Source organism: Metopolophium dirhodum, chromosome 7 (genome assembly GCF_019925205.1).
Source record: "Metopolophium dirhodum isolate CAU chromosome 7, ASM1992520v1, whole genome shotgun sequence".
In the NCBI taxonomy this organism is placed as follows: Eukaryota; Metazoa; Arthropoda; class Insecta; order Hemiptera; family Aphididae; genus Metopolophium; species Metopolophium dirhodum.
The window spans coordinates 414515-430116 of record NC_083566.1 but is presented as its reverse complement, the minus strand read 5'-3'; the positions used below and the strand labels follow the sequence as shown (position 1 = coordinate 430116).

The 15602-nt window shown below is 31.8% G+C and overlaps 1 protein-coding gene across 1 annotated transcript in view; it reads left to right on the top strand.

The window, feature by feature from the left end:
- The window catches only part of LOC132948152 (peptidyl-prolyl cis-trans isomerase FKBP2), a 32303-nt gene extending 17140 nt beyond the window's left edge, over positions 1–15163 (top strand). Inside the window, exons 2-3 of the mRNA XM_061018496.1 lie at positions 12913–13076; positions 14355–15163. Of these exons, the coding sequence (XP_060874479.1) occupies positions 12913–13076; positions 14355–14650 (460 nt within the window). The 3' untranslated portion in view covers positions 14651–15163. The remainder of the gene's footprint in view (positions 1–12912; positions 13077–14354) is intronic.
- The last annotated feature ends 439 nt before the right edge of the window (positions 15164–15602 follow it).

Here is a 15602-nt window from a genome sequence, read left to right as displayed (position 1 = left end):
ATAATAGGTAGTGCATAAGATTAATTACTTATCAATTATATAACTTCTTATTATTAATAATGACAATTGGATTTGGATTAAAATGTATTATAATGTGTAAAATAATTTTGATAACTCGTGTAAAAAAAACGATAACGTGCGGGAAAGTTCAAACTTAAACTTTCTCTGTACGTCAATTTTGGGTTCAGGATTATTATGTAGGTTGTTTGGCCAAAATTATAACAACATTGTGAAAACAATTTCCTATGTTACCTATGCAGTTTTTAAGTGGTACACTCTGTTTACACGCATATATCATTATGTTTATTTAGGGCGGCGTTTTATTAATTGTTACATATTATAATCGTATTTTATACCTACGCGTTCGTAGGTGTACAGAGAAAAAGAGTGAGAGAGAGCTTTGAGGGGAAATCAGAAAATTGAAACGAGTTCGGTGTGTAACTGTAAAACATACTGTACAACCTTTATAGCTACTGCATAATATTATTATCATCATTATTATTATTATTATACGCCGATGTTCGTGCAATGTATAATTTTACAGTAGGTGACTATATACATTCCGGCGCGTCAGCTAATATATTATAGTACATTGTTGCAATGTATCGAGCGCGTTAAAATTGCCATCTGACAGACTTAAAAGGAAGTACTCGAATGACAATACGAAATTTTATACATCGACTATAGGCGGTACCATTAAACGTATACAAGCTGTGTGTTTAATAATATTGTGCGCGTTCAGCGTTTCCCTTTGAGTATAATAGGTATCAATAACAAAACGGAAATAGGTAAATACAATATGTATATATACTAACTTATGTGTAGTAGCTTTACAATAATGCATGCCATTATGTAATACGCGTAGGTACGTATTATTATTGTTACACACGTCGTAAGATTCCACGAAAATCCTAAAAAACGCATTCGTTAAACTAATTATTACAAAATTAATAATTATATAAACTGCTTCTATTCAATATAATCAAAATATTGACGAGTATAACATTATAAATACTAAATAAAATCCGCAAACAAACCAGCACGATTTCTTACGTACACAATTAATATAACCTTAATATTACTTTTATATTATAATATGTTGGGTTACAACTTCACGTCTTCACCGTAGTTATATGTATTTATTTACCACATACAAATTAAAGTGTTTTGTTCGCCAGAATGCTTCATAAAAATATTCATTTTTTGGTTATCCTTATCGCATATACCAGAAATAACAACTTAAACAAATACACATAAAAGGTTATAAAATAGTATTTGGTTGGATGTATAATTCAATTATCAAAATAGTTGGTACAGACGTTGTAATATGAGCAATATCCTGAAAAATAAATTTAAATAATATATTAAATCAACAAATAAATTAATAAATGTGAAAATTGTCAATGCTTATTTATTATTGTTAAACAGTCTTGATTAAAAAGAAAAAAAAATATGGTTAAAAGATAAAATTAATATCACACATACATTTAGGTATTATATAACTACCTTAGTACAACTGATTATTCTCCAATTATCCATATAGAAACAAAATGTAATATTTATGGAGGTTTAAAAAGTAATTAAAAAATACTTTGAAGCGTAGTATGATGAGTAGTATGGATTGGATTATTAGGGTTCTAGGATTATTTGAATAGATGAGTTTCTATTTTCAATTAGTAATTAGCAATTTTGTTAACATACCAACATCTAAAATGTGCTTTCAGATTTAAAAGATTAAAATAAAACTAGGTACTAATTAATAATTAACAATCGGCACCTAAATATCAACTAATGTCGATCCAGTGTAAAACCGGCTTCTATTATCTATTAAAACACTTTTTGAGCTAAAGCCGAACTAATTTTTAATTAATTAATTATTTATTTTTCCTTTATAATATATTTTATTATTTACCCTGGCGTATTAGGTACCTAATTTTTATATTTTTACGATAGGTACGGTACACCGGGTGTTCAGCCCCATGTATAATCTTTTAATAACCTTTCATAACGTTTTTTCTGTAAATAGGGGAGACCCGGGTAAGTTGACGAGCTGGGTAAGATGACGAATTTATAATAACTGATAGTAGATTATATTAACAGCTGATGTTTTACAACAAATGTAAGGAATAATGTTAGGAACAACTATTTTACCGATAAGAAATAATCACGATAAAGACCATGTGTTTTTATTTACGATTTTCTGTTATCACCGTACACACTTTAATTTTTTGTGTTTTGAAATAACGTTTTTCCGAAAAAAGGAAAGTGAAATCCATTATATATTGTTTTTAATCAATAAAGTATAGTTTAAGCTTTATTTTTATGTATAATTAATGTTTATTACGTATGTTAAAATGACAAAAATATTATCATGATTAAAATAATATCGATCGGGGCAAGTTGACGTGGGTAAGATGACTATCGTCAACTTATCCCATTTGATTATATTTTATATTAAATATTTTTGTTAATTCGTGTTTATTCACGAACTTTGTGCAGGAGTTGAATCTTGGAAAACATTCACCTGCGAGTTTTGCAGAAAACATATTTTATAAGTTGATTTTCATATTACTTTCATATTTTATAGGTATGAAGACTGAATGTTTATTTTTAGACTGAAGGAATTTTATTGTTTTAGATATTTGATATTAAGGCTCTTAGAAGGTTACAATTTTATTTTATTGTTTTATATATTTTAATATATTTTATATTAAGACTGAAAACGTTACAATTTTATTTTATTGTTTTAAATAGGTATTTGATATTAAGACTGAACAAGGTTACAATTTAATTTTATGTTATTTTATTTGATTTTCAGACTGAAAGAAAAATGTTATTTTATTGTTATTTGTCTTTAAGTTTTTAAGACTTCGAATTTTTTAATTTTTAAATATATGCACTGAATTTTATAAAAAGTATATTTACTCATTAAAACATAATATAAATTATGCTTTGTCAACTTAACCCGGCAAAATGTCAACTTACCCCAGCACATGGGTAAGATGACGAATTCCAAATTATTTTTTATTTAATTTTTTTAACCCGTTAAAAAAAAAAATGAAGTCTAACTTTTAATTTTAGAACATTCTTCAAAAGTACCTCTATCTATGTGTGTACAATTTACAAATATATATAAAGGTAGTATATTTTAAAAATACACCGAACCTTAGATTCGTCAACTTACCCAGGTCTCCCCTAATCTTTTTAAAATATAATTTTAGAAAAAGAAATGCCGCTGTAATACTGTGATTAGATTGTCTCGAGTTACTGTGCTTTTAATTTATTTGTTGATATCTAATTATACCTAAACTCAGAATAAAAATATTAAAAAGTGCTTTTTGGAATCTTTAAAAATCTGAGATTGTCAATTTATAAAGAAGTAATTTATTTATATACACATACGTCATATGCAGCTTGTGTAGAAATTTTCACTGTCAAATATTACTCTACTTTCAGTCATATATATTAAAGTTTTAAAGCTTCGGTGGAAGACAAACACCGCGCCGCGAGACGTGGGTGTACCTGGAAAATTTAACAAATGTCCATTCAAATTTAAACAATCTTCCATTTAAAGATAATATATTTTTTGATTCCTATATACTCAGTATGTGTGTAACTATAGGACTGCAAGGTCAGTGACCAGTGTGAAATTCGTGTTTCTGTTGACCTAAAAAATTACCCAGTATAACATTAGTTAGTATATATTTTAGAAAATGAACCAACTAGTTAAATTAAAAAGTAAAATGATTAACTTTTTAACTAGTTAGTATGCACACCTTTGCACATATTATAATATGTACTCGTCCTATATGACGGACTGCACTACAGATATACCTATACGGACATTGGTAGCTAGTTTGAAAAATGAAAAATTATAAAATTATAAAAATACCAAACAAACAAATAAATAAAATCGTATGTACGTAAAATTGTCTTGCCCATGGGCAGTTGCCCTCAGCAGTCAGCACAATCGATCGAACCAGAAGCGAATCGTATAGAATAATAAATATATACGATTAAACGTCCAACAAGCGAAAGGTCCGGCGGCCCCAGCACTACACCTTTATTAGATTATTGTCGTCGTGTGGGTACCCGGCTGACTTTCACCGTGCACGCTTTCCAAACCGGATGTCCGGATGTGCAAGTACCTATACCGATATAATTTGCTTCCGACTGTGAGGGCGACCGAGCGTCCGGCGCCGCGCGCAGAACGACTTTCCCGCAATTGCGTGGGCGACTGCGTTAATAATAATAATGTAACGGTCATAACAATTATTAATTCGAATAAGAATATGATTACTCGCGTGTATCGTCGACAAGGCGTTTGAACTTCAGCGAAATATAATATTATAATTCTACAACTATATTACAACTATATAAAATTCCAAAATGTACTCGAAAGTATTTGGGGAAGTGTAGTTAAAAATTAATATAGGAGTATCGATAATTACAATTGACAATAATATTAAGTCTTATAATCAATTGTATGACTAATATATTATATTATATAGTATACTTTTTCTCGAACAGAGATTTGTGAATTGGGCACATCTTGAAATTGACCACTTCATGACCGACGGTTGACGTCACAGGAGTTCACATCACACATAATATAAAACCGTACGTTTACCCACAGACCCAGAAGATTATTTTTATACGTTATTACATATTTTTACATATTTATCCATGCACGCGTGTACAATTACGACAATAATATGACGTGCTAAAAGGTCAAAGTGAAAATTCCTACAGTATTTGGATGTACAATTACGCACTTATGCGAACATTATTTTGTTTTTATTAATTCCCGACAGTTCAATCCGTCCGTTGATTTTTTTGGAATCCGTAGGTATTTTTATGTTTTATGAATTAACACACCAACTTAATATATTCTTCCTAAACAATTATAACTGAACATAACGAGGGTGTAAAATAAAAGCATCCTTTGATTTAGCCAATTTCGCTAGCAATTTATAGCGTCGTAATGGTACACATACACCCTACAGGTATAATATATTACCTGCCCATATAAAATATGATTAGTGCAGGTTACCCGGTATTACCAGGTATTTGAGTACCAACGTTGGCTACAGTGTATTAAGCGGTATTACAATACGTTATGTCCGTTTTGTATAACAACTCTGGACCACGATCATGTGTCAATAATCTGAGAAATTCTGTAGGGGGTAGTCATATTATTATTTATTATGTACCGTGCATGTTACATTTTGTTCATTTTTCATTTTTCTATCGAATTTTTCGGCCAACGGCTATTATGTATTTATTATCATAATATATAGTACGCGAGGAATGCGTTAAAAAAATGCTAATAACAAAGTTGGTTGTGGATAAAGTTAGGACGGGGACGTCATTGGAATAATATTTTATACCTAGGTATAATATTTACCATCGATACCAGTTATTCCACGAATCCCGGGCACACACAAATACAATATTATTTACTAGATACTAGGTACCTTTGATGTTTAATTGAAATCGATCATAATAATAATATTTTTTCTTCACAGATATTTCGCAGGTCTCTAGACACTAAATAAATTATATTCTCGATCTATTGGTACATATTATATTATATCGTATATATATAGATCCCGCTCAACAACCACAAAAAATATCAATCAATAATAACATACACAACAATATTATATTATATTATAAACATAACAGAAGGTTATAAGCATTTTGTTATTTTTTGTTTTGCATTTTTCCCGCTTCTATTCCATCAGGACGAAGACGTAACGATTTAGCGTGCCGTTGCCACTGCGCCGATATAATAATATTATGTCTATGGATAAAAAAAAATTTATTACTATATCGTTGTGTTACATTTTGAAATAACAACAGTATCGCATAAACACATCGCATCGATATTACGAATATATAATATTATTATAATAATAATTTTGGAAACTTTTCCGCGAGTTCTCTTCGGAGAAACAAAGTTAAAATAAACAATACTATATTATATTATATATAATATATTTCGCAATTTGCATGATCGACAGCGCAGTCTTATTGCCAAATCGCGTAACAAATTATGTAGAACTCGCAAATAACTTTTTTTCGTTTACGTGCATAATATTATGGTTTGTTTTCGTGCATGTAAAATAATACTATGGGTCGGCGGACGATTTGAATAAATAATAACGTTTCGAAAAATCACGTTCTCCCGTCGGTCAAATCGTAAAAACGATAATATTGCATGGCGTCCGTTATGCGATTGACATCGAACATAATAATATAACAATATTATTAAACATGTCAACTATTCGCTATACTGCTAAATAGTGTTATACTATTAAGTCTTCGATAGTTTTGAAATACGTTTTTTTCAAAATAATATCGCGTAGATTATCTGTCTTAATGTCGTATAAGATAAACCACCAAGCGGTCGACGCTAACACAGCCGAAATATCCATTTGCCTCTTTTAATTTCTAATATTTTTTTTACTTGTATACCTACCTCAGAAAGTAATTTTGTTCGACTACATTACTATTCATGTTACTATATATGCACAGAAGCACAGTATAAGTCCATAAAAATGATACAGGTGCAATAACGTTTTTTTTTTTAGGACCTTTATTCCAACTCGACTGTTACGAAATCGACTATAACTCCGACCAAATCTGAATTATTGTAATAAACATTTTTAATTTTGTAAATTCAATGATAACATATTATACATGCGTTTACTTTTTTTTTGTTTTGAAACGTATTACAAATATCTCATTTAAAACATACTTACGCTGAGTTTTTTAACATATGCGATGAGTTGACTTCTGAAAAAAAAAGTAGGTAGGTATTGAATATAACATTATTCGCGTTGTTGATATTTATTTTTTTCACAGAGTGGTAAATGTTTATATAAATGACGTATTCGTATTTGATAATCATTATGGACTTTTAACTCTGAGTAATGTCATATTATATACCTATCGAGTTTATTTAATACGTCGGTGAATTATTATAACTTATAAGTTGTTATAATTTATAAGTTTATAACGAACATATTGCTCCGCACAGCGTACCTATATATACCTATATATTATGAAAAACATTTCGCGTGCAGATAAATCATTTTTTAATCACCTTATAAAATAATATTTCAACGCGACTTACGCGATAACCGAATTGATATTATAATAATATGCACTGCGCAGGACTTTATTGAATTACATATAATTTATACAATATGGACGCGGCACAACGACACGTTGCCGAATAATGAAAAATGCAATAATTTATCTCGTTGCCGTTTTTAGTTTTGTGAATTATTATGACGTGTCGCCGATAAATATTGTGCACGAACAGTGTCCAACAATTATTATTATGCTGCAGGTCGTATACACTCGTACAACGATTTTTGATGCCTAGCACCACCCGTGTTTGGTGATATATTATTATTTTAGTCCGATATCATTTGAATCGTTTTTGCAGCGTCTATATATAGAGCTCCAGGAACAAAACGCGCTGTCGTATAGAAGTAATAATTTCGAAAACTAAGTTTTGCTAAGAAATTATCGGAGTTTTTATTTTCTTTCTCGTAAACGACCGCTTGTGGTGCTATTTAAAATAAAGTGTTTTTCTTTTTCTTTTCGTCCGCTGCGCCTTGCAACCTTTTGGATTTTCTTTCTTATAATTACGAAAGTTGCGGTGGTTATTGTAGAACCGTGTACCTACTCGCGTGCGGCTGTGAAGTTGATTATTTAGAATAGGTAGTCATTTTTTTTTTCACTCGTCATTTCCCACTTTTTATAACCATTATAATATCAACATAGACATTTTCCAAGATACTTTGTTACAATACATATTTGCACTTGGAATATTCGTAAGTAGTAATTTAAATTCAAAAAAAATAAATATGTAACGAAATATTTTAAACTTAATAAATATAAACTCGCGTGACATAAACGATAAACCGAATATACCTACTGTCATAATATATAATATTATGTCATTATGGTTTATTAACAATTTGTCACGTTTCGATAAATTCAATAAACGTCACTGGTCACCGCCTAATATAACATACACAATATTAATAATTTTGATTAAATTTATATTTTTACAAAATTATACAATCATTCCAAGCATCATAACTCAATAACATTTCGCCTTAGAATCTAAGAACATAAGCGTACTATATAATTATACATATATTCGACATCAGTCTGTTTGTCCTGATGTAACAATTTTATTCTAAAATTAATAAAATTGAAATTGGTGTATTATAATTTATAATAATTATTAATTTATCTATTTTCAAAAATACAGACTTTAGCCCAAAGTTATAAACATTGTATTTGAAAGTATTAGTAATAGTTATTTTATAGTTTGGTAATAATAATAATAATAATTTAATAGATATCTATGATATAATGGGTAATAGACAACATTATAATAGAACCAACATCATTATTTCTTGTAGGTACTAACTACCATGTACCACTAATCACTATTATTATAATATACCATCGAACTGTTCGTGATTACAACAAGGATACAATATGATAATAATATAATATTTATCTATAATATAGATAATATATAGATTATTATATGAGGTATACTTGTATAGAGGAATATGTATGACGTATTGTGTAATATCATTATTACGGATGTACAAATAACACGACATTTCCGCGAAATGTTGTACAACACGTCGACATATTATTTAGGTACTATACAGTTAAAATAGAGAGCTGGTCATCATTATTATATTCCCACATGCAAAATGAGTAGTGATGTTGAACGTCATATTTCTATTATTATTATTATTATTTGTATTATTTGTTGTTGTGTCATGGTTGTCGTTGTGAACACTTTGAGTTTAAAGGGTTAAAACAAAGAGTGTTTATGCGTATAAATAAATAAATAATAAAAAATCTATTCAATTATAATTTCCCCTGTGTGTGTCCCACACTCCCACTGTTTGTATAAAATAATATACTTATATTATGCGTACGGGCATGCGTCGCATATAATATACATACAACATATGATATGTGCTCGACATGGTATATTCGCACCCTCCCCCTAACGAGGCAGGAGAAAGAAAAGGAAGGAAAAACGCCGACAACTCGTTTTTAAAACGTTGTCAGACACTACGTACGGTAAATTATCGAATTTTTTTTTACATTTCTGACGGTTGACGCTGACATATATATACATACACTGTAGGTAACCGCGTGTTCGGCGAAAATAATAAAAAAAAATGAAAAGTTAGTGTACATAAAAAAAATCGTCAGTTTTCGATAAAAATAGACCGTAAAGTGTACACTGTACAGGTGTGTAATTATTACACGAAAAAACATAAAACGGTTTGTGCATTTTGAATAATCGCGTCGCAGTGTTTCCACAATAATAATACCTATATATTATTATGTATATGTAAATTATTCATAATATAAATCACGCGATAGAACTTTTTAATTATTACTATATGATTGCGGCCACTTGTTAGTGGTTATTTTACTCGTTCAATGCGAAACCGTCTTAGTTAAACCATTGATTATAAATACTAATACTAATGGTTAAACGTAAATTTGTTAGGTATATTTTATTGTAACGCGGAGAAAAAACTTCGTCGTGACGACAAGCGAATATATAAACGTTATTATATTATATCATTCGATATTGATTTACAGTTTGAAAATATGAAAACACTATACGATGATGATTATAGTATAACATACCACAGTGCGTCATTTTGGGTGTTTTTCTTCCAAGGTACACAAAAGGGCTAATATTCTCTTAAGTGAAGGGCGCGTCAGGCCATTCGTTCTTTCTTCCTTTCTTTTACGGTTTGCTTACGTGATTTTTCCACTCAGCTCCTACTCCTACTCCTACGGTGACTTTTATACACGCACTTCTATTAACATTTAACTGTCATATATCGGAGACATGCCACATGCAGTAAAATATACCATATACGTGTGTTGTATAAAAGATACGTCGGTATATCACATGTACATATGAATTTATATATACTCGACCACCGGTTCTACACTTGGAAAACAAAATATTTAAAACCCCGATCTGTCGATTTGGGGCAATTATAAGTTCGCCGGTCTTCATTGTCAGAGATTTTATGAATCGTATATTATGGTGTTATACGAGACACGACTACGGTTTTAGTAACCAAATTCTTAAGAAACCTCGACGTGGTTGGGGGGGAGGGGGGCATATCTTTACAATGCCATTTATAATATTGGAGCTCGTATGGAAAAAAACGAGAAAAAAAGTTGTCGTAGTCGTCTTGTATAATATAATACGTTCGTTCGAGGAGAAGACTGCAATGTACGATCGACTGTTCGCCACCGCAACAACCACGAAACCACTATCCCTCTAGTCTCCTACGTTTCTTTATAGGAAGTAAAATTATATTATTTTGTTGCAGTGCAGATTCTTATCGTTATATTGTATGTGAGGGTGGGGGGGGGGGGGTGGTTTAGCACGTATAGTGTGCCGTATTTGATGGCAACCCTGGCCCAATTCCGTAATTTTATGTTCGGGACCTTAAATAGTGTTAAATCAATAATATTATGTTTTAACACGAAATTCCATTTCAGTCTTTACTTTCATTCTCGTATACAAGACTGCGCTGATGATCGGTTGTCAGTTTATATAGCAATTTTATTTTTCCATCTACGAGTCTTGTAGTATATTGTTGGTCCACCCCAGATCACAGTAATATAATATATTATATTGCATACTATAATTATATGATACACACTTGCCCATGCATTCACTGATGTGCGTATGTATGTATGTGTGTATTAAAGACCTGCAATAGCCTTGAAATAAAATAAAGGGTTGAACCGGGCTTTTTAAGTCTTGGAATTTTATTCCGGGCCGGGCCGGGCTGGACTTCGAATAATAAATCAAGGGTTGGACCGGGCTTTTTAAGGATTTTTCTTCGATAATAAATAATCACAATTTAAAATAATAAATAATAAAAACGAAGTTGGTACAGGTTTAGATACTAGATAGTAGATACAACCACAATGAATATAATAATATATTGATTGGTGGATATAATAAAGCTATTTATATACCATAACGATATTATATTTTTTTTCACAATATTTTTTGGACCGGGCCGGGTAGGGCCTGAGGATAAAATTGATGGACCTGACCGGGCCGAAAATTTACGGCCCTTGTAGGTCTATAGTATGTATGTTTATATGTATACTTATATATATATATATATATATATATGTATATAAACTTTTAACACGCGCGTCCTGTTTTAATCAACGCCCCGGCGAGAACTCGTTATACACACATGCCGCGCGTCCACAACGGAAAATAGTTTTCGCGGAAAACGCGAAAAGTTTCCTCGTTTCCGGTCCGGCGTTCAATTATAAACGAATATATCCGGAACGCCACTAGTGCGATCCGTCTGGTTTTTTCCTCCCCCATAGGTATAATAATATACACGGTGCCAACTCGCGTGGTCTTCGCGCATAATAGGTGATATCGTAAGTCTTCTCACGCATATATACCTACACGTATTATAGCCACGTCCAGAAAACGAAATCGTATTTCCGCCGTCAAAGCGTCAACATCACTGACTCGTGGCTGATTATTATAGTGGCAGGTATCCACTTGTGCACACACGTCACACGCACCTACCCCATCGCGTTTGTCGTCCGTCACAGCAGATTTTTGCTGTGATTAATATTGATGTAAAATATATACCTAACATTGTATAAATTATTATATAATACCGTCCATTCGTATTCGTTCAATGTATACTGCACGCAAGCACGTGCTCGACGCCCCCCCCCCCCCCTCGGCCCTGCTCAACCAAAAGTGAACGATATAATATATCGGTACATCACATGATAAATTCAGTGGTCCCGTTTCAGCTGCATATATGCGGGTACATGCATAAGTGATGTAATATTATGGAGGGAATCGGATAGAGAGCGTGAGCTATGGGATCCGAACACTGTTTCAAACCTTTCTCTCGTTTATTACGGTTATAGTTCATTTATGATATGGTAACTACAATATTTCATAATATAATATGTGAGGCCCATTATCTTCTTGAAGAATAAATAAAAATAATTCGCTAGACTAAACCGGTTTAAAATTATCCCACATTATCCCGCACCGGGATAATGAACCATATAAATGATATGGTCCAAACATCCCGGTGCATTATTTTTCACACCGGTTTAGTCGCTAATTTCTATAATAACTAAATAAAATTTGTATATTATGGTTTATCTGCAGTCTTAAAGCTATTTATTTTTATTTATTTAATAGTAGGTATACCTGGTATATATAATATATATTTGGCAATATACGTAGGGTTAAACTTGTCGACACTGCAGTTGCAGCAAGTATACATATTATATATAATACGTGTGCGCACATTCCGAACCCGTGGTTAAGCGAAAAAATTAATTTCGTTTTATTTTCTCCTGCGGCGGTCGTTTCTTGGTGGTCCGTGCGTTAAAAGTTTGGACATAAAAGTGGGAGAAAAACAAAAAAAAACTTCACAATGGCCAAAGTTTGGCATGGCCATAATATAATAGGATGAAGAGACCGCCACCGCGTCTATATATATATATATATATATAAATATACTAATTATATCCACGCGGTCGCCCCTGCAGACTGAAAAGGTCCTTTGGGGTATCGCGGTTTGTATTTCGACCACCTCCTCCATGTATATATAACTCGCCCTCACATCCGATGAATTCTTTATGGACATGCGCGCGTACGACAACCTTTACATCCGCAAATATGTGCGAGTTTCTATTTTCTGAAAAAAAAAATTATATGTACCTTCTTATGCTATATACGTTGTGCGCACTTTAAAATTCATGAAGTTTTCAGATTGTAATACGATTTTGTTTTTTATTACGTTTTTGCAGTCACGACCGAGACCAGCCATTCACTTTCCAATTGGGTGTGGGACAAGTGATCAAGGGATGGGATTTGGGATTGACCAAAATGTGCGTCGGTGAAAAGAGGAGGTTGACCATACCGGCCAATCTAGCTTACGGTGACCGCGGAGCTGGAAACGTCATTCCCGGAGGTACGTACCGTTGTGAAAGCAACAAAAATATTTTTAATATATATCACTGCCGCTGCGGTTTAAAAAAGCTTAATTTACTCGTACCGAATAAATAAGGGATCTTAATCCGTGGTATATCTTCTATATACAGAGTGATAAATTGTTAGGTACAACTTAGGTATTTGTTAAAATATAACATCAAAATATTAAAACTTACCATTTTTATAATCACACAATATAGTTGGACAAATATACAAAAATCGATATGTAAATAAATCTTATTTGAAAAATCGAGTAAGTGTACACTCTCAGCAGCAAACCTGCAAATGTAAGAAAAACACTACCTACAAACAATTCCCTATAAAACAGTATTACAAATTTAAAATAAAAATAAAACGAGTTAATTACATAAAAAGACAGTGAAATAAAATAAAATATAATATTTTAATTACTTGCTCGGTAAAACACATATTTTATAGCTGCGACACAGTAAATCCAATTTACTTTTTCTTCCCTGTACGTACAATATTATGCTACGTCTTTAAAAAAGTAGATATTTTATAAATTGTCACAAAACAAAGAACCAAAAGCAATAGTTTTAACTTTATTGATTCTGACCGCTAAATATCTAATTTGCCTACAACTCCTTAAATGCACACGGCGTGTGTAATGTTATATTGATATAGTATATTATAGATAGGTGTACTGTGATTTACGTCAATATATAATATAATAATAACAAATGATTTCCAATAGAGTATTTTTAATCGTTATTCTAATATACGAGTTTGGGTTATAGCGGTTTGCTTATTTTGAAAATGGAGGTTTAATTGGTTACAGTGAAAAAGAGCTATATTATATCGCAATTAATTTTTGTGACGTTAAAAACATGTTATATTGTTCGTTGTTTTTTACATTAAAAAAAATGATAATTGCCTACTATTTGAAATGTGGAGTGAAGTGTCGAGGGGAAATATCTTATGCATTATACTCCACTCGATCATTCAAGCTAATTCTTATCAACATTAAAAAAAAATACCATACTTCAAAACTTTATAAAAACTATTGTACGCTGTATACAACCAAGTCTGTCAGCAATTCCAATTACGTAACAGCTCTAATTTTAAATTATCGAGCTTATCCTCCTCCCCCCCCCCTCTTCCAGAAATCGACAAGTTGTAATGACATTAACGCCATTGTATTTTGGTCATATTAAATTGAAATATGTATTATTATTTACTATTGATTGTGTAAACGACTTTACTGTAACGACTCATTAAGTATATTGTATGTATGTAGGAGCCACTTTGGTGTTCGACGTTGAGCTGTTGAACGTTGGTGACCAAGCACCCACCACAAACGTGTTCAAGGAGATCGACCAGGACCAGGACAAACAGCTGTCCAGGGACGAGGTTAGCGAATATCTGAAAAAACAGATGGCAGCGGCCGAAGGCGCGGAGGGCGGTGATGACATCAAGCAGATGATGTCCGACCACGAGAAGCTTGTCGAAGAGATATTCCAACACGAGGACAAGGACAAGAACGGGTTCATATCGCATGACGAGTTCACCGGGCCCAAGCACGACGAGCTTTGATGAGGGACACGGTGGATGTGTTAGTTGGGGAGGGGGAATGGAAATGGTCGGGAGGAGCCGGTTCACGGAATTACGCCGTGCACGTCATCTTATGGCACATTACAATATATTATAATATATATGTATACACATTATGATATCTGGACGCAAGTGCTCGCTTAATCGAAGTACTCCAGCATTATTTTTCTTATTATAATATTATTATTATTATTGTTTTTATTTTAATTACTTTTATTTTTTGGGGAAGTTTGCCAAAAACAAAAAACCAAAATCCCTCTCTGAGAGAAATGTTTTAATTTTATTTCTTTTTATGAATAATATATAATTATATTTATTTGATTCAGACACAAAATTAGCATAATATACATCTTTATAATATTATTATGTATAGTCGTAATTGGACTACTATACTATAAGTATACTATACATTTTTTATAGTCCGCGAATTTTTGTTTAATTGAAAACTTTTGTAAGAAGACTGTTGTAATAAAAATGTTTTATATATACAATTCATACTGTGTTTATTTCGTCTATTTATTAAGTATAAAGTTATCCGCATATAATATACGTTATACTTTGTATATAATATTATATTCATATAGCACCGGTAAATATAACTATGTACCGTCCAACCCCACAATTATAAAGTATATAATATACTTATTATATACATATTATTAATTTAAAGAAAAAAAAAACATTAAGTACCTATTCATCAACAAGCGCAATAGTGGAAACAACATACACGAAACTTAAAACTTTTTAAAAATATAAAGAAAAGATTATTTATCGTACCTATACAGATATACGCAGAACTTTTGATACCCAGCTTTGTTCCTAATGGTAAACCCTACTCATGCCCTACGTTTAAATGCGTAATATACCTACCATACAAATTATGATTTATATGCAACCGTTCATCCACTGCGTTTTCCGCGCACCCCTCCCTCAC